We start from the raw sequence: 21,164 nt of genomic DNA on the forward strand, positions 1-21,164 counted from the left end.
TTGTGATTGCAAAACTGAATTTCAATTGCTGGACCGGATGATGTATTTCATTCTTGAACAAAATTCTTTAAGTTGCACCAGTCCACTCAGCTGTAAATGGATAATCCTGCAATGGACTGACATCCCAGTCAGGGGAAATGTGAGCTCTATCACTTATACACCATGGAAACCAAGTGACTGGCTCTATTAGTCCTAGATCTTGAAACGGTACATTCCTTTTCTTTTAGGATTTGAAAGTTGTTTCTTTGAATGCAGAATAACATGAAAATAGTCAATCCAAGAAGTTTCTAAAACTTTGAATAATAGAAGTTCTTTCACCAAAACAAAAAAAATAAAAATCAAGAATTTAGTGTTTTAGTTTTTTATTAGAAAAAAATTGCAATTTCTGCACATTAGGGATTTTTAATCTTTGCCCAAAATATTAAGAAAAATACGTTAAAAAATAATTTATTCATTTAGAATTTTATGCCATCAGTGTGTTGAACACTTTGTAGAAATAACAAATTTCTCTAACAACCCTGGATGGAGATATTGAAGCTTACAGAAAATATTCAAATTCTAGTTTTGCTTGGGTCCCATATTGTAATACATCAAATATCATATAGCATCCACTGAACCATTTGGTATTACCATAAAAAAAATTTTTTAAATACCTTATAATTCTAAACAGTATATTTTGTTAATTTTTCAAAAAATGAGAACTAAATACTAAAAAACAAATTGAGCTGGAAAGTTCATTTGAAACAAATGGCAATGCTGGAGTACCACAAAACAAGTGTAATGCCATTACTTAAAGATTTATTTTATACCAAATAAGAATGTACTAGAACCAAAATAAAATACCCTTTCCCTATAAGTGTTTTGATAATGGATTAATTTGTTATTGAACGTCAATTTAGTCATACAATTCAAAACCAATTAAAAAGGTATAACTCAATAACGGTAGTGATCAGGCTTAAAGGGTCCTTTCTTGTCCACTCCAAGGTATGTAGCTTGTGCATCAGTTAGTTCTGTTAACTTCACACCAAGATGACCCAAATGCAAAGAAGCTACTTCTTCATCAAGCTAAAAATAAAAGGAAAAATAAAGAATTAGACTATAAACAAGCAGACATATCTATATTCAAAGTATGTATATACCTACATTAGCATGATGTTTTTGCTCACTTGTCACTCTTGCTACTAGATGTACAGTGAGCAATTAATTAGTCTATTAAAGATCTATGGGCTATGACACCATTATTCACAAATTCATCAACATTGTTTAACGTCCATCTTAGCATGGGTGGGATGATTTGACAAGAGCCAGCCAGGCAGAAGCCTGCACCAGACTTCTGCGACTGTTTTGGCAGGATTTTTACTGCTGGATGCCCTTCCTAACACCAACCACTCAGCAAAAATGGACTTAGTGCTTTTTATGTGGCGAGGTCAGTTTTGGCAAGCTGGATGCCCTTTGGAATATCAACCACTTTACAGTGTGGAATGGGTGCTTTTAAGTGTCACCAAGTACTTGCAAGACAAGAAGAAAAAAACCTTTCAAGAGGATGTGTTGGATGATGAAAGGTTATAGTAAGAAAGAGACAGGTGTCTTGCTGTAGAAGAAATACAAGGTTACCCAGCTGGAAAGAGAGAGAAATCAGGAATGAAGACAGAAACAGGTGCACTACTGCAAAGGAAATACACGATTACCCAACCTGAGGGATGTGTAAAAGGAGAGAAAGAGAGTTGGAGACAGCAGGATAGTGGTGGTGGTAAAATGCTAGACATACTCACAAGGGATGGGGATCAGAATATAAACGGGATGGTTAAGTAAAGGAAGAGAGAGATATAGATGGTGGCAAGTGCTAGGGCATACCCTTGAGGTTTGAACGCCATAGTATAAGTGGCAGGATATTGTGGAGGAAGTGTGATTAGAGAGTGTGGAAGAGGAGTGACGAAAACCTGGGTATATATAGTTGGAGGTGGGGGCTACCAGATAGCAATGATACAGAGGAATAGGGACATGAGGACAGGGATGGGGAGTGAGATCTAAGCATAATGTATGACGGAGGAAATATGAAGAGATGTGGAGATGTAGATTGGTTTGTTGGGGTAGGGTGAGTGAAAAGTTTTCTTGTTATGTGTGGGTGGAACACACAAGTTGCAGGCTAGCAGAGAGCAATGATACAGTAGCACAGGGCTAAGAGGACTGGGAGTGCAGGAAACAGAAATGTAAGGATGAGATGTAGAGACATAGTTTGGTTTGTTGTGGTAGTGTGAGAAGTTTTCTTGTTAAGTGTGAGTGGGACACACAGTGCTTCTAGAACTCAGTTTCGCTGACGTGGGTAGGTCTTCTCAAGAAAAATTAATGTTATAAAATAAATGAACACCCATCCAGCTTAGTTCAATAGCCTACTTCTTAAAAAGTGATAAGCTTGCTACTAGGTATTTGATATAAAATTAAAATAATTAGCAAGTTCTTTAACACTGACAATGATGTAACAATTTTAGACTCAAAAGGAAAAGCTACTTACTTTTTTGGGTAAGAAATGAACTCCAATAGAGTATTTTTTAGTCCAGAGTTCAATTTGTGCCAAAGTTTGGTTAGTGAATGAATTGCTCATCACAAAACTGGGGTGACCATGAGCGCAACCAAGATTCACCAAACGCCCCTCAGCCAAAATGATCACATGTCGGCCATTTTTCAAAGTGTAGCGGTCAACCTTTGATAAGAAAGAGAAAAAATATATAATTATATTAATTCAAACAAAAACCTAAATCTGTAATCTTTTATTCTTTTACTTGTTTCAGTCATTGAATGTTTTTTTAACGTGTTTAAGTCTGAACATAAATGGATTACAGTAAACAAAAGAAATAGATGTACAGTATATGGAATATCACTACATTGGCTAAAAACATTCAAATTTCTCTTCCATTTTAAAATGGGTTTAGTTCGAAGTGTTTTCAAAATTGCTTCTGCAAATTGTAAATAAACCAGCATACTGCCAGCAGCTGTCTCTACTGTGCAGCAATTTTCTAAAGTGCCATTAACCTGTGTTTCTTATTTCAGAAGTTTATTGTATGAAGATATATAAAATGACGTGTAAAGAACCTTGCCTGAAAACTGCAACACCATCTTATTAAATATATCATTAGTTTTATTTGATCTTGTTGGCACACTAACTAAGACTATTCTTAAAATATTACTTAACAGATTTCTGCTCAAATGCAGGCAGAATATTGAATATTTTTGTGAAGATGCACTGTAATCAAAAACCAGAAAGCTATTAATCAAATAGCAAAAATCAGCAAATATGAGCATTGTTTAGACAGCATTTTACTGTTTTGTGTTACGGAGAGGGTCATAGCCCAACTAATTAGAGAGAGAGTTAGTTTAGATGAGATGCAGTTTGGGTTTGTGCCAGGGAAAAGTACTACTGATGCTATATTCCTGGTAAGGCAGCTGCAGGAGAAATACCTAGCCAAAGATAAGCCCCTGTACCTGGCTTTTGTTGACATGGAGAAAGCCTTCGACAGGGTCCCCCGATCCCTTATCTGGTGGGCAATGAGGAAACTAGGGATAGATGAATGGTTAGTGAGAGCTGTGCGGGCCATGTATAGGGACGCTGCTAGTAGGGTGAGGGTTGGAAATGAGTACAGTGAAGAATTCCGGGTAGAGGTAGGGGTCCACCAAGGCTCAGTACTCAGCCCCCTCCTATTTATCAGTCCTCCAGGCAATAACGAAGGAATTCAAGACAGGATGCCCTTGGGAGCTCCTCTATGCTGATGACCTTGCTCTAATTGCTGAGTCGCTATCAGAACTGGAGGAGAAGTTTCAGGTGTGGAAACAAGGATTAGAATCGAAGGGCCTCAGAGTCAATCTAGCTAAAACCAAAGTCGTAATCAGTAGGAAGGTAGACAAATCACAAACACCTTCAGGTAGATGGCCCTGCTCGATCTGTAGAAAAGGTGTAGGTAGAAACTCTATAAGATGCACCAAGTGTAAGCTATGGACACATAAGAGATGCAGCAATGTCAAAGGAAGGCTAACTAGGAAGATGGTTTTTGTATGTGGCAGATGCTCAGGAACAATAAACACTGAAAATGCTCTGAGACCAACTTCCATCACTTTCCAGGGAGAAAAACTAGAAATAGTTGATAGTTTCCGTTACCTAGGTGACCAAGTCAGCAGCGGGGGCGGGTGTGCTGAAAGTGTAACTGCTAGAGTAAGAATAGCTTGGGCAAAGTTCAGAGAGCTCTTACCTCTGCTGGTGACAAAAGGCCTCTCGCACAGAGTGAAAGGCAGACTGTATGATGCGTGTGTACGAACAGCCATGCTACATGGCAGTGAAACATGGGCCGTGACTGCTGAGGATATGTGTAAGCTCGCAAGAAATGAAGCCAGTATGCTCCGATGGATGTGTAATGCCGGTACTCACACTCGGCAGAGTGTAAGTACCTTGAGAGAAAAGCTGGACCTAAGAAGCATCAGTTGTGGTGTGCAAGAGAGACGTTTGTGCTGGTATGGGCATGTGGCGAGAATGGATGAAGATAGTTGTGTGAAAAAGTGCCATACCCTAGCGGTTGAGGGAACCTGTGGAAGAGGCAGACCCAGGAAAACCTGGGACGAGGTGGTGAAGCACGACCTTCGAACTTTAGGTCTCACTGAGGAAATGACTAGAGACCGAGACCTCTGGAAGTGTGCTGTGCACGAGAAGACCCGGCAGGACAAGTGAGTCCATAACCCGTGGCCTTCTACATGGGATGGAGCCAGCCTACGTATGCATACCTTCCCTTCTTGGGACACAAAACTACTTGTGAAGACGTGTTGAGGCAAGTGAGGATCAGAATGTAAATTGCGGATGTGTTACCAGTGCCGGTGGCATGTCGAAACTCTACTTGTGAAGACCCGTTGAGGCAAGTGAGGATCAGAATCGAAATCGATCAATGGAAATTGCAGATGTGTTACCAGTGCCGGTGGCATGTAAGAGAACTTTCCGTTTCGCGACCATTGCCAGCACCGCCCCGTTTCGTGTCCGTTGCCAGCCTCGCCTGTCCCTCGTGCCGGTGGCACATAAAAAGCACCATCCGTTCGGTGGCACATAAAAAGCACCATCCGTTTGCCAGCTCTGTCTGGCACCAGTGCGGGTGGCACATAAAAAGCACCCACTACACTCACGGAGTGGTTGGCGTTAGGAAGGGCATCCAGCTGTAGAAACACTGCCAGATTTGACTGGGCCTGATGAAGCCTTCAGGCTTCACAGACCCCAGTAGAACCGTCCAACCCATGCTAGCATGGAAAACGGACGCTAAACGATGATGATGATGATGATGAACTTGGGAATTATGCCATTGGTAAATTTATATTTAATGTACAGATCAGTATTTTGTATTGGAACCATTCTATTGCTGTAAACCATCTAATATCAATGGAATAATTGTGGCAGGGTTTATCACAACCCTGGCCTCAGTAAATTACTACCCTAACCTCACAGCAATGATAGATACATCAGTTAAAAAAAAACTATAAAAGAAAGAAAGCACTTAATTAAAACTAAATATTTACCTGTGGCTGGATAACCACTTTTTCCACTGCATTCTTATTTAACCAATCAACATCAATTTCAACATCAAAATGGCCAATGTTACAAACAATAGCATCATCTGGCATTTCCATGAGGTGTTTTGGTGTAATGATATCACGACAGCCAGTAGTTGTTACAAAGATACGTCCAATTTTACATGCTTCATCCATAGTTGTAACTTCATATCCTGAAAAAGAAAAAGTTATTTTTGCTTTTCACTATATTACATCTATTTTTCAAAATTTGCATTGGGACAGATGCTCTTTATGTTAGAGCATTCCTTGTATTAAGCACAGTTATTCTAAAACAGTATTTGGTTAATAGTCCAGTAATCTGACCTAGCATTCATTGTGCCATGATAATAAAATCAAATTCATATAGAAAGTTCCAACATAGTAGATAAGCACTATCCAAACAGACAAGTTAATATGAAATACTGACCCTATGTGTAATATAGTTAGTGTGTTACAAGAAACCTAGCTTAAATCTAATGAATTGCAATAAGATTACTACTGCTGTTTTTGCTCAGATCTACCTAAAAGAATAGTTGAGTCAATATGGGAGATTAAACTTGGGATGCAGAAAAAGTCAGTTTATTAGACAGTAATAGGCCAGAACTATATGAAAATAAAGCAAGGCTATAATTAATACAGTACTGGACCCAACATGAGAGAAAGTTTAATATAGTCTGATAGACAGCAGGTGAGAAACAAAAGTATACCAGTATATCAGCACATGTGAGTTTGATAACCTGTTGTATAGTGAAACTGTACACCCCTTCTGGTAAAATGTGATAGCAGCTAGCCATTATAAATAGATTAGTAGCTGGTTGAGAAGAGAAGGTCAGGAATGTCAAGAGTACATTATAATGCTTAAACCTTTTGAGGATAATAACACTGTATGACTGGGGGTTGTACAGTGCCACATAGAACCATTCTATCGATGACTTTGGAATATCATAATATCTGTCAGAATGACAACCATCATCAAAAGATAGATACAGCAGTGGCAATGAGGGAAAACAAATTTACGCGGAGTGGAAAAAAAACATTCACATGGAGAGTTTAAACTAATTCACGTGGAAAATTAAATACCTCGACAAAAAAGAAATAAAATTCTTGTGCAAACTAGCGAAAATTGTAAAATATGGAAGACTTGTTAGCTGGGATAGTTGAGTTGCAAAAACAGCAATAACAACTCAAGGAACGAGAACAACAATGATAAATAGGATTGCAGCAGCAAATGTTACACCTAATGAAGTTGATAACCAATTCGGAGAATACATTTTCACCTGATCATGTAGCAAATTCCATAAACGAACTCAAATATGACCCCGATGAAGGAGTAACCTTTGATGCTTACTTTTGAAGATTTCAACAAACTTTTGAAAAAGAATGTAAAGATTGGATGAACGAAAAGAAAACTTGTTTACTTTTAAGAAAACTAGCAGCAGCAGAACATGACAGATGTAGTAACTTCATATTGCCAAAAAAAAGCATCTGACATAAATTTCACCAACACCATTGAAATTTTGAGCAAAATGTTTATTGAAAAGAGCTCATTGTTCAATACTAGATGGAAATGTTTAAACATAAAAAAGAGCAAGGATGAAGACTTCACTACTTATACAGGCAATCAAGACTGTGAGAGATTAAAGCTAGATATGCTTACTCCAGATTTTTTCAGGTGTTTGATTTTTGCACAAAGATTGATAGAGTGGATGCAGAAATCTGAACGAAAATTCTATCAAAACTGGAAATGAACCAGGATTTGACATTGCAGAAACTGTCAGAAGAGTGTGACTGGATATTAAAATTAAGATAGGACACAAAAAATTCAACAGAATGGGTGTTTCCACATAAGACCAGTGCAAAAAAAATCTGAAGACAAAGTGTTGCAGGAAAGATAAAAAAATATTGGGACGTAGACCCATCTATGGCATGTGGTGGGATGCACCTGGAAAAAGATTGTCCGTATACAAAAGCAAAGTGTTTTCGCTGCAGATTTACAGGATATAAAATCACACTGCAAAACTAGAATGATAGGAAAATGGAACAAACAAGAAAAAATAGTTTGTCAGAAGGAAAAGTTGTGACTATAACAAACAGAAAATTTGTGAAAGTGAGAATTGAAAACACTAGTGTCAGAATGCAATTAGATATGGGACGTGATATCACAATCATAAATGAGAAAACATGGGAACAAATAGGTAAACCAAAATTATGTAGTTCAAACAAAATAGCATATGGTGTTACAAGAAGAAAATTATATTTTAGGGGCAAACATGTTTGTAATATAATGTTCAAAAGTTGAACCAAAAATGTTAATGTTTATGTGTTGAAAAAAATTCCATGAATTTATTTAGCACTGAATGTATGGAGAAATTTAATTTATGTATACACCCATAAGCACTTTATGCAATAACATAAATGGAGGAGTCAAATGATCAAACAAGGTTGATGAACTGAAACAAAAAAAGAAAAACTTTCCCAAAAGATTATCCTAATCAGAATCATCACTAAGTGACATGGATTAGCAGAGTCCATGCATAAAAACAAAAGCAAGGTTTGCTATCAAAGAAAATTCAAAAACCTATTTTCAGGCCCAAACGGAACATAATTATATACCTTCCATAGCAGCCTGCAAGGCATTGATGGGATCAATTTCAGTGACAATGACTCTGGTACCGAAACCTCTCAGTGATTGAGCACAGCCTTTGCCAACATCTCCATAACCAGCCACAACAGCTACTTTACCAGCTAACATGATATCTGTGGCACGTTTAATGCCATCAACCAGAGATTCACGGCAACCATATAAATTGTCAAACTTGCTCTGCAATTATAGTTAAAATATAACATATTAGTCAATGTTTGTAAATGAGATTATAATCAAATTAAATACAGTTATATTACTGGTATCTGTTTTATTAACAGATGAGAAATGTAAGAGACAATTAGCTCCAGCAGAATTTGAACTCAGAACACAAACAAAAATACTGTAAACCATTCATTCTGGTATTCTATTTACTTACTGACCTAAATACAGAACTGTTTAGGCTAAACAAGTTGAATTATATTTCAAGTAATTAGCATAGGTAAAATAAATCCAAAATACTATTGGTATTCTAATCAAAACTGGGAAGTAAAACTGATTTTGCAGGATTTGAACTCATAACTTCAGAAGACTGATTTTGTTGCAGCCAACAATAACCTCTTATACAGATAATCTTGTATATTTCTCTTGTCATGAATAACACAATCAAAATCTTTAATGTCACTTTAATGGTGCTAGGAACCACTATTGCTAATTGTTCTTGACAACATCACAAGTAGCATCCTAAAGACAAGTCTTCTTCAGAGCCAGAAAACATACCAACTTTTTTTTGTATAATCTGGCAATTCTTAAAGCTTAACCCTTTAGCATCCAAATTACTCAGTCAAATGTAATGCTTATTTATTCACATTGTTTTGAATTAATCATGCATTATTTTGTGATTTCGAGATTTTGATGCGATTGTTTTATTCTTAGAATGACATTGTAGGACAGATGTGAAAGGCTGGATCTGGTCAGTTTGAACATAAAACAGGTAGAATATTTGGGCCTGATATGGTCAGTTTAAATACTAAAGGGTTAAAGACCCACAATAGAATACTGCTCTCACATTTGATGGTGTATTGTTTGTACATAACAACCTTGACTGCATCCATTGGTAAAACTTGCTCACAAATACTTTATAAGGTTTAACCTACGAACAGTCTCCTCTTATTAATGCATGATTAATTTATTAGCTTAAAATATTTATGTCCTATTGTAATGGATAATGCAAATGAAAATAAATTTATACTTGATGGTCCATGAACTTTTCCTCATGAATTTTATGGATCACTTTAGCTAAAATTGTCTTACGTAAAAAAAAAATTACATGTCAACTCCAATTAGACACACACATTTTCCTCCTACTATATCCCTGTCTGCCTCACCCATGAGACGCTAACCACTCTACCCACATTTTTCCTGCAGACATCACCGTACAGATGTTCAGACTGAACATTGACCATACAGATTTCACTACTCAAAGAGCTTGGTTATGGTTATTGGCATTACCATCCGTAATTTGTACAAATTATATGATCTTCAATACAAGATAATAGAACCATTCTAGCATCTTCACAGCTACTGTACCATTCAAAATCTAAAATGCATCCAAGCTGGAAACTGAAATTAAAACACTTGTGTCATCAACATTGTTAGCCAACCCCATATCACATTTTCACTACCCACATCTGTTTCTTTCCCTTTGAAAGTGACAGTAGTTGGTTGAGTCAAAGAGGCTAGCAATTACATCACAAGTTATCCATTTCCAGCACACCATCCTAGATTTAGTTGGATTTAACTTAGCCTTTTATCTCTATCTTACAAGTACCGGTAATATTTTAAGGTAAAATAAGCCAATTTAATGTAACTAAAGCACTTGAAAAAATATTAAAAGTTTTTGCTTACACAAAACATGTCATAGAATTAAGATGTCGATTAACTAAGAACTAATACATACACATGCATGTGCACACACACACGCAACTCTAAATAAATTTATTGTACAGATTGCATTTACCTTTGTTACAGAATCATTGACATTAATTGCTGGAACTTTCAGTTGTTTCCTCTCTAACATCTTGTACAAATTATGGACACCAGTGGTAGTTTCCTCAGACAAACCCTTAATCCCTGAAAACATCAATGTGAAATTCATTTAATCATAAAATTTACGGTTGTTAAAAAATGAAAAATACTTTTGTCAAGATTTCTTAACCAAAGTGATAAGACATTACTATAACTCATTCACCTCTCAGTTGAACAAATTGTTTGCAGACTTAGCTCCAGAAAGCACAACATAAAAACTGGCAACCTGATTAAAATACATGAAAGACACTTTTGTACTCTGGCAACACAAAGACAGTGCCTAAGTTGCTGGAGACTACATCCGTAAATCCAGTTTACTCTGAAGGAGGGAAACAACCAACTATTATTCTTTGGTATACTGGTACAACAAAAGACAGAAGCAGGTGTGAGAACATCAGTACATTAAAACACAACAGACACTGGACTGCACCATTATAAGCTCACATACAAGAAACAAGTTACTTGAAAATACATTTCTAGCAAACAAATTACCCAGCCCATCATATAAAACTTATGGTCATTCAAGCACAAAACAGGGGTTAAACCAAACTGTCTGAGAAAATATAGAGAATCAGCAACATATTTCAGAAACATGTTCAAATAAAACACCCTACTTCATAGATTCTTCAGAGTCAAATTACCTCAACAGTGGCTAGAATCTAATCTTGCACCTATAATTTTAAACAGTTGCAGAAATCAAACAAGAAATTCAGAGACATCTAAAGGTCTTCTGAAAGCCTGAATAAAAAGCAGATCAAAATAATACTGGCCTCATAATTAAAGATACCAGACTTTATAAACTATTATGATACCTAGGAATAACAGATTAACAAGATCAACCAATTTAAATATTCTGAGTATAGATGGCAGAAAAATTTGTAAAACACTTAAGAAATTAGATTCATAACAACACAATGCAAAAGGCTAAAGATATATTTGCATACTCTTACCTTCTAATAATTGTGGATATTTGGTGTGAATCAAATTAGTAAGATCACCACCATCATCAAGGATCAAATTCAGAGGTTGACCATCTTTGAAATATAGTGTCTTAAATAAAAGAACAGAACAATAGTGAAAAATATTATAAAGCATAACCGTTAAAATATATTTCAAATTGATAACTGTAATGCATTAGATCACTAACCATATGATCTTATATTTAAATATAATTACTATAGTTACTACGATGAATATATATATATATATATATTATATATATATATATATATATATATATATAATATATATATATATATATATATATATATATGTAAAATAATTTACATACTTCAGCTTGTCCTATTGCAAACAAACTTCACAGCTAAGAGGTTAATAACAGCAATTTAGTTATATTGCCTTAGTCTTGTTCTTTTCACACCTTTTTCTTGCTTTCTTTCTTTAACTTTACCACTATTGTTATTCAGAAACAAAACAGAAACTACTGCACATATTATAGTTAATAGTTAGTGCCAAAAAGGATATTGGGTTGTAACAAAATCTCTTATAATTTAAAATATCTGTGATTGTTATAAAGTTAACTCAAAATAATAAAGAAAATATACAAGATGTTCACACTGATGAATACAAGAGACAAGGCAAAGGGATAAACAAGACAAAGTGAATCAGTGTGATTACACTGGAGACAAAGGAATGATTTGGTATAAAACAAATCAAAACTTTGCTTGTTGCTGTTGTAATTGCTGCACATTTCATTGTCTGTGTTATAGATTCACTAACATTGCCAACAGATTTGTCATGTGATTAACAACTATTATAAAGCCAATAGAGGAACCTCTATGCAGTAGCTCAACCAGCTTGAAATCGTTATATCTCCCTAGAACTACACAACACACTATGCCTGCAAGGTTGACATGGAGTTAAACAGCAACAATAGTCCTCATGTAAAAATATGACTTTACTAAACAGGAATATACTGCAAAATGACAGATTTGTTGCCTAACAATATCAGGGTTGTTTACCTGCTCAATACACCAAATATATTCTTCATCAGTTTCTCCTTTCCAAGCATAAACAGGGACACCAGTTTTAGCAATAGCAGCTGCTGCATTGTCTTGAGTGGAGAAAATATTACAACTAGACCACTGGACCTGGAAAAGAAAAAGAAAATAGAAGAGTGTTAAAATACACTAAGGCCAAACGAATTCAGAAAATGTCAGTGTCTGAATATCCGAATAATTTAATGATAGTTCGGAAAATAACGGTACCATCTCACTCACAGGGGCGATAACTTATACGGCAATAATTCTTTGTGGAGTTATTCCCCCTTTACCTTGAACAGATTTTAACGTTATTATTAGAAAACTACTAAGTGTAAAAGTTTTTAAATGAAATCTGTTTAGCCCACCTCATTATTACAAACACTAGAAATAGGCAGCATGAAGTAACATTTTTCCACTCCATGATAGGTTAAAGTTTTTTCTCGAGTTATGCCGACTCATAAGGACCGGTTTCCGTGTTTCCATGGCATATTAATTCCCCGCCTGGACAGGGCACCAGTCTGGCACAGGATTACTCATTTTACTGGGTGGACTGGCGCAATGTGAAATGAAGTGTTTTGTTCAAGAACACAAAAACGTCACCTGGTCCAGGAGTTGAAACCACAATCTTATGATCATAAATCCAACACCCTAACCACTAAGCCCACGTGCCTCTTCATGATAGCCAAGGAGTTGATACTGGGAAATGCAAAGAAGACGCTTAAGAGAAATGAAGATACCATCGCATCTGTGAACAGCATGCCAAAGCCAGAAAACATGATTTAAGGAAGCAAGAGATTAAGAATCATGGCTATTTCTATATAGTAACCTAAAATGATGTAAACATGGATGCCAAGTTACTGGGAACAATAAAATTTCAAAAACAGCAAAACAGTTACCTCTGCTCCAAGCTCTGTAAGAGTTTCAATTAAAACAGCAGTTTGGACAGTCATATGCAAACATCCAGCAATACGTGCACCCTTAAGAATTTTATTGCTGCCATAACGTTTACGCATTTCCATGAGCCCAGGCATTTCTTTCTCAGCCAAAGTAATTGCCAGTCGGCCACTTTCGGCAAGTTTGATGTCAGCTAACAAAAATAACAGGTGAAATATAAAGTTAAAACAAGTCAGATTATCAAAATTTCAAGTTCTTTCCATTTTATGAATACTTAATAAAAAGATATTTTTCCAGTGTTTTCACCTATCATTTTTTCCTTACATAATCTCAAGGGTTAATATTTTGTTTTGCACGACCATGTCTTCAGTTCCTGTTGTGTGGTTGATGTATAAAGAAATATTCAGAGAAAATCAAGTAGCTCATTTACAATTCAATTGTAATCAAATCAAATCAAAACAAATCAAAATAGATGAACATCAATGGAATTTGTATCTTTGTGGTACCAGTGCCGGTGGCACACAAGGAAACCATCCGAACGTGGCCGTAGCCAGTACCGCATCGACTGGCCTCCGTGCTGTGGGCACGTAACAAACACCATCAGATCGTGGCCATTCGCCAGCCTCATCTGGCACCTGTGTCGGTGGCACATAAAAACACCATCCGAGCGTGGCCGTCTGCCAGCCTCGTCTGGCACCTGTGTTGGTGGCACAAAAAAAAAAAAAAAACACCATCCGAGCGTGGCCGTTCGCCAGCCTCGTCTGGCACCTGTGTCGGTGGCACATAAAATCACCCACTACACTCTCGGAGTGGTTGGCGTTAGGAAGGGCATCCAGCTGTAGAAACACTGCCAGATCTGACTGGCCTGGTGCAGCCTTCGGGCTCCCCAGACCCCAGTTGAACCGTCCAACCCATGCTAGCATGGAAAGCGGACGTTAAATGATGATGATGATGATGTGATTATGTTCGCCAAAAGTTCCCTGAATCTGCTACTGGTTTTTCAAGACAAGTTTTCAGTAAACTCTGACTGACATACTAGAGAAACCCAGTTTCAGTCATTGTTTCCAATATCTCATGTTAAAATACACCAAGAAGTACTCTCAGTATTTTGATTACTCTTATTCACAATACACTCATACAACAAATTCTACATGCCAATAAAAGGACTCCCCTCCATACATACACAAGGATGTATCTGACTCATGCATTGTTTGCTTTCCAGACATTTGTACATTATTGCATATACTCTGACAAGTTGTGGTGCACCTGAGCACTGTATACAATAATTTCATTATTATATTGTTATTATAAATGAAACAGTGAGAATCAAAATACATGTACACTTATTTAACATGCTTGTGGACAAAAGAACATGAAAGGCATTCACTGTGGGATTTTGTCGAAAAAAAACTTGTGCATATACTAAGTTAATTCACGCTTGGCAAACTTGTGTTCAGATAGGGACAAAAGCCATAACTTCAAATCTGTCACAGAAAGGGCAAAATCACACTGAAAAATTGTTTGATACTCCGTTGTTACTTGGAGCTCAGCTAATTGTGTTTCTACATTCTAGTGTACAGGAACATATTAAAAATAAATAAATAGACTGACTGGGTGGCTGAGTGAGTGTGTATAAAAAATTCATTACTAGTGAAAAACACGTCTCCTAGGGAGACGTATCCACAATGTTATGTCAGCTCCAAGTTTTGTGAGTGTGGTCATGAAGGATTCACTTGTGTTGCTAAAGCCCTTGAGTTACACTTAACATCAATCTTTTTCCCTTCCTCATTAACACACATATTACATTATGTCAGTAGGTGAAATATTTATCTCGGTTTGTGCCAAGTGTTCAAAGGTTGATAAGAGATATCTTTGAGGTTTTCACAAAAATGGGGAAGAAGCTCATTAAAAAGATAAACAATATAAAATCAACCCCATTGCCAAGTAAAAAATGGGCAGATTTGTCTAATTCACAAAAATTCCATACACATGTCCCTAGCTTTGAAAGGAGATATCAAAACACCTAACAGTTGGGGCCATGAGATTTTTTAGGCACAGGCATGGTTAAGTGTTAAGCTAGCTTCCCCACCTGCGTGGTTTTGGGTGTCTTCTATTATAGACCCAAGTTAACAAACGCCTTGTGAGTGAATTTGGTAGGAAGAAACTAAAAGAAGCATGTATGTCTATATGTATATATACACATACCTCAAAAGAAAATAGACATCCCTTGTTATGTTTTACCTGTGCAGCCACTACCTATTAGTATAAAGCCCAAACAGGTAACTAATTAAAAACTGCACAGGATATTAAATACTAGATTAAGTATTTAAATGCATCAAACAGCATTTTGTTTCTAGAAATATATCTTTTAAAAAGAAAAAAGGTATTTAGTTTTGAGAGGCCCTGTATGTGTGTGTGGGGGGGGGGTACGTATGTTGTCATGATTGTACTCTACCACTACTTGACAACCAATGTTTGCTTAGGTCTCAGTAACTTCATGGTTCAGCAAAGGAGACTGGTAGAATAAGTAACAGACTAATAAAAAATTAATGCTGGGGCCAATTTGCTCAAATTAATTCAAGGTGGGTCCAGTAACTGAAACTAATAAAAAGTAAAAAAATTCTGGAGTTCCATGCCAACATAAGGTTTAATAAGACTTAAATATGTCTGATACCACCATACTGCAAAAATCCACTCACTCCATATTACCATTTTCCATTAATTTTCATTGATATATTGTTATATTTGGGCATGGTCATCTTATGCCAATAAAACACATTTATTTGATCTTCACTTTAGCTTTTTTATTGTTGTTGTTGTTGTTATAATTATTATTATTAAGGTGGCAAACTGGCAAAATTGTTAGCATGTAGGGCAAAATGCTTAGCAGTATTATATCTGTTACATTCTGGTTTCAATTTCTGCTGAAGTCGACTTTGCCTCTCATCTTTTTGAGGTCATTAAATTAAGCACCAGTGAAATACTGGGGTTGACGTAATCAACTAGTCTCCTCTCCTAAAATTTCAGGCCTTGTGCCTCTAGTAGAAAGGATTATTTTTAGTTTGTCAGACATTCTGTGACCACTTTATTAACTTTCTGTCCCTTGTGTCTCCTCTTCTCTATGGTCTTGTCTTCTCTATTCCATTTTGTCATTCATTAATATAAATTTTGGAGAAGTCTTCCCTTCCTTTCTTGTTAAGAATTAAAATATTTTCTCATTATTGAGGGAGTAATTTTAATTATTTCTTGGCTCTGCATACCACATCTGACACCACTATCACACAGCTTTGCTGCAATTTTCTTGTTTTCATTTACTATTGTGAATGACATTAAAGCCTTCAGTATTGATATTAGTTCACAAACAGTAAAAATAAAATATTTTTGATGCAAATAACAGCAACCTGGGAGATTTAAGATAAGTAAAGATACAGTGAACTGAAAACTCCTTTAATAGCTGCTATTTGCACAATAAGAAATTGATAAAGAAATTTTAAAAAGTAAACAAAAAAAATTTTCAAAATGAAATTATTTTCACAAAAGTACTAGATAACAAATAAGAGCTTATGTGTTAATTGTGTAAGGAAAAAAGTAAAGCAAATATTTTTTTTAATTAAAAGAAAATTTCTAAATCAGAGAAAAGCAATTTTACATTAAAAAAATATCAAAGAGCCATTTTAAATTTTCCTACACAAGTTATTGATCTATAAATGCACTTCTACAGATTTAAGAATTTTCAGCCTCCTTAGTGACAGCTGTATTTTCATGCATATGCGCTTGCAAAATATTTTGCAATAATATTGTTTACCAAGATACTTTTTCAAATGCTTTGTTTCAGTCGGCAATACTGTCTTAAAGCATGGACACATTGGGCAGTTGCCTGGCGTCCTCATAGGTCTAGGGCCCAATTCTGATCTATATATGCTGCAGTTTGTTGTCAATAATTACTATAGGGCCCAGTGCATTGGTTTACCTGAGGAAGGCTTATAATGCTACCAAGATGACCCTGTCTATCAGTTTTGTTGGAACAAATTTCTGCATCTTAATTTGAAGTGTTAACCATACTGTCAATAATCTAATCTGCAAAAGTAATTTCTCATCATTGGCAACTACAATCCATTCATTAATATCATTGTCGTTCACTTTCAACTAGAATAAAGCAATGTTACATGCACGATTTCATGTGGATTCCAACTAGATGTTATCTAACAAGACTAAATAATCTTTGGACTGCTAGAAATGGAAGCCAAATCTTCCTTAAACCTTAAATGTAATCTTTGATGAACTATGCTTGAATAAAAGCCACATTGGTCACAACTGAAATACCTTTGATTGCTGGTCCACTAAACTAAAGTTGACCGGAAGTTAAATTACAAAAGCAAAAAAATAATTTTTAAATCAATGTAAAATTGGTCTTGGAATGGCTACAAAATGGGTCTAATGCAGAATTGTACCTCTCCTTGAAAAATGCATTTAAAAAATGGTTTTTGGATTCCTATGTTTCAAGATGCTGGAGATTACACATATGCAAAGCAAAAAATTCTTTTATGCCTCGTTAACTCTCCTAGAGTTACCAATAGTTATTTGGTTTTCATTCTAATAGCTCCACTTGGTAATCCTTGTATTTGTATAATTTGTTTTTTTTCTTATTGTGAAGTTTATCATCTGTGATCATATTGGGGTACCACCATTTGGTGCCAATTAAAATAGCACATTTAATATTTATGTCCACTCTGCCAGGTGGATGGTGTTAGGAAGGGTATCTAGCTGTAAAAACCATGCCAAAACAGAGACAAAAGTCTGGTGCAGGCTCATGCCTGGCCAGCCCCCATCAAACCCATGCTAATATGGAAGGCGGACATTAAACAATGATATTTGTCTCAATATACTATTTAGCATTTTCACTAATTGTTGTTCTTGAAGATCTGGAGTTAAATGCTTTAGCCTTGTCTGACAACTAAAGCACTTTCCTTACAAAATTCTTCACAAAATGTTTTTAATATTCAGTAGGTCACTTTTTCCCACCCCAGTCAACATTGCAGTGTAAGGCATTTTAACCAATATTAATCATTCTGTTAATCCATAATTTACAGGGGTTTTTTTCCCTTGGATTTCAAAAGTGGTTTATTGTTGCAGGCATACAATGTTTTCCTCACCGCTTGTGTCAATCTCACCTATCTAAGTATTAGTATAAACTTTCATTGAAAGATAGCCATCTTCTCAAAGTTATGAGAGGGAAAATCAGACCATTTGAATTTTCTGAAAGTCCTCTCCTTCCTCACAAAAATCTTTATAATTATAATCTATACCACTTGACATGTATTTCTATAAAATTTCATTTATTTAGATCCATTTTCCTGAAAAGTATGAGGGAAAAATCGGATCGTGTGAATTTTCCAAAAAGTCTTCTCCATTTGTTTGCGCAATTTTTTTCATATTCGTTTTCTACACATTTTTTACAACTATTAATCGACTTTTTTTTTTTCGGTGACCGAGTGTTAAACTATATATTAAAAAAAAAAAAAAAACATACTGCCTACAGCAGACCCAAAGTGCCTACCCCCACCCCGCCGCTACTAGTTCTATGACCTGTCTTAGTTCGTTGAGCAAATCCATGAGCAAACCGTTCGCCACGACTATTTCATCTTGTTTTCAGGCATAGTGCATCTAGGGAGTGACATTATCCAGTGTCCAAGTTTTATAACAGTGGCGTATAATTTGAAAGGCATTTGCCTGCTCTTTCTTATTTCTAGCAGGTCGAGTAATCACATGTGTTACCTTGTATTTCCAAGTTCAAACCCTGCCAAGTTTGACTTCGTCCTTCTCACCTATGAAACAAGCCCCAGTAAGATATTGAGATCTATTTAATTGACCATATCCTTTTTGCGAGAGCTAGAACAAGGTTAAAGAAATCCCTGCAACATAAGGTTCATCACACAAATGAACGAAGTTAAGGTTTAAAAGGGGCTAATGCAGTTTCGCACCTATCCCTGAAAATGCCTACGTTTTAGATGTCGGAGATTACGAATATGCAAAAAAGAAAAAAAAACAAATTTTAATTTCTCCCCCACCCAATTTAAATTTTTGATTTTGTTTACTTTAAAGAGATCGTAGCGAATTGAAATCGAAATTAAATAGACAAAAACATTAATGTGAGAAGAATTGGTGTTTTGCGTTTGCTTTACATAATCGTAAATAATAATATAATGAAAATTAAATATACACTATTTTATGAGAAACAAACATTAATATTGGTAAAATCGTGCGGGTGTTACTCTGAAAATTTACCTTAATATTTAATAATTAATGTTATAAAGTTTAATAAGGGGCTCAAATTTCACCCCCTCCCCTAATTTTTAATTTTGAACACTTACATCTATTTGTCTGTCTGTCTATTTATCCCTATCCGTTTATTCATAAAATATATTTGTCAACTAAATGTGGCAGTTCTATAGAAGACGATGTTACCGTTGTTTTTAGCCCCAGAAAGACTTTCATATCTATCTATCATTTGATACACCTACCTATATGTTTATTGAATTTAAAAGTTTCAAAACGTGGTTTCTTGCATATCCGGCATCCCCGTCATAGGGGGCAAAAATTTCGAGAAAGTTCAATATTTTAAATGGGAGGGGGAGGGGTGTTGGTGGGGGAGTTAATTATTAATTATTATTATTGCGTATTCGTAATCTCCGATATCCAAAACGTAGGAATATGAAGAAAAAAAACTTTTTTTTTAAAAATGCATTTTTCAAGAAGTGCAAAACTGCATTAGCCCCGATTAAAAAAAAAAGTTTAGGTCAAGCTCTTGCAAGAATATTGTTGATTAAACATCAAAAATCTAAAGATGTTCTAGCCGTGACCACTCTGATTTGAGAGATTTGGCTACTATTTTTAGCCAATAGAGGCTGGTTTTTAAAATAAACTTTCATTCATTTTTACAGTACTATAGAAAATTAAATTGACTGAAAAACTCTAGCGGAATTCATCTGAAATGATCTTATAGTCAAGGTATCCAGAGTAACCGGAGTCATGCCGTAATAAGAGAAAGAGAAAATAAAAGAATATTACTGAATAAAACAAAGTATAGATTTTAAAAAGGGAATTAAAATAGTAATATAAAAAGAGTTAGCTAAAACAATCACTATCAGTACATGTACTTACCAACTTTGTAAGGAGGTTTGCTTGCCATTCTGTTGATATGAGATGTAAGATAGGACGAGCAAAATGACAATAGATATCTGTTACCGGTTATGAAACGAAAAGACGGACGACTACGGGGAACAGCCTTATATACTAGGCTACGAACAAGCACCTGAATGGTTATATATAACAAAAGATCTGATTGGCTTTCTCATGAAGGCTTTAGCCATTTGAAATAAACTTTACTAATTGTTAAAGAGAAACTGCTGTTCAAGTTTGTTTACATTTTACATTGAAAGTTGTGTAATTCTTATCCCTGGTCCAGCAACCTTATGGTCAAAGATGTTCCGATCATGACCATCCCGTCTTTTTTCTTTCAGGCATAAGGTATCTGAAACTACGCTATCTAATGTGTTTTCCTCCAGTCGATCAGGTGTGACTTGTAGGAAATTTGACGGTAATTTCTAGCGCGTATTTGGCTCATGTTGTATTTTGGCCTTTAATCAAGGTTACTTTTATTAACGTAGGAACTGTGGCTTCTGTTAAATAGTATATCATCAAGAAGCGAACGTTTTGATATGTTGTGCAATTTATAATGATGACAAAAATGAATTTATGAACAAAAATCCCGTGATTTCATGATACTTAACAGAGTGACGATATTCGAGTGTAACGTTTCACTTTCTTTGTGTAAACCTGTTCGGTTGTAACTACAAAGAGTGAAAAGCTGTCAATTTCGCCGACTCACGGGGTAGCAGAAAGCCGAGAGAAATGGCGAAATCTGGTGCGACGTCATAAGCAAATGTCCCAACGACCACACGGTCTATGAGTAGGATCGGGTAGCTAGTAGCATTTGTGGCATAACTACAGTTTGCATCTTC

At 35.7% G+C, this 21,164-nt stretch overlaps 1 protein-coding gene across 3 annotated transcripts; it reads right to left on the reverse strand.

The window, feature by feature from the left end:
• Nucleotides 1-431: 431 nt before the first annotated feature.
• Nucleotides 432-20,462, reverse strand: LOC115216611 (adenosylhomocysteinase). Of its 3 annotated transcripts, XM_036502684.1 has the most exons (10): nt 20,305-20,462; nt 13,146-13,336; nt 12,229-12,357; nt 11,197-11,296; nt 10,179-10,291; nt 8,191-8,398; nt 5,545-5,750; nt 2,513-2,701; nt 931-1,065; nt 432-884 (listed from the first exon to the last, which is right to left on the reverse strand). In XM_036502684.1, exons 1-9 carry the CDS (start codon nt 20,330-20,332, stop codon nt 934-936), a joined length of 1,296 nt encoding a protein of 431 aa, XP_036358577.1. In that variant the 5' UTR covers nt 20,333-20,462; the 3' UTR covers nt 432-884; nt 931-933. The 3 variants fall into 3 exon arrangements, with proteins under 3 accessions (XP_036358577.1, XP_029641952.1, XP_029641960.1); XM_029786092.2 differs by having other exon boundaries at nt 432-1,065; XM_029786100.2 differs by lacking the exon at nt 432-884 and having other exon boundaries at nt 933-1,065; nt 2,509-2,701.
• Between the last annotated feature and the right edge of the window lie 702 nt (nt 20,463-21,164).

Source organism: Octopus sinensis, linkage group LG1, assembly GCF_006345805.1.
Source record: "Octopus sinensis linkage group LG1, ASM634580v1, whole genome shotgun sequence".
NCBI classification, from domain to species: Eukaryota; Metazoa; Mollusca; class Cephalopoda; order Octopoda; family Octopodidae; genus Octopus; species Octopus sinensis.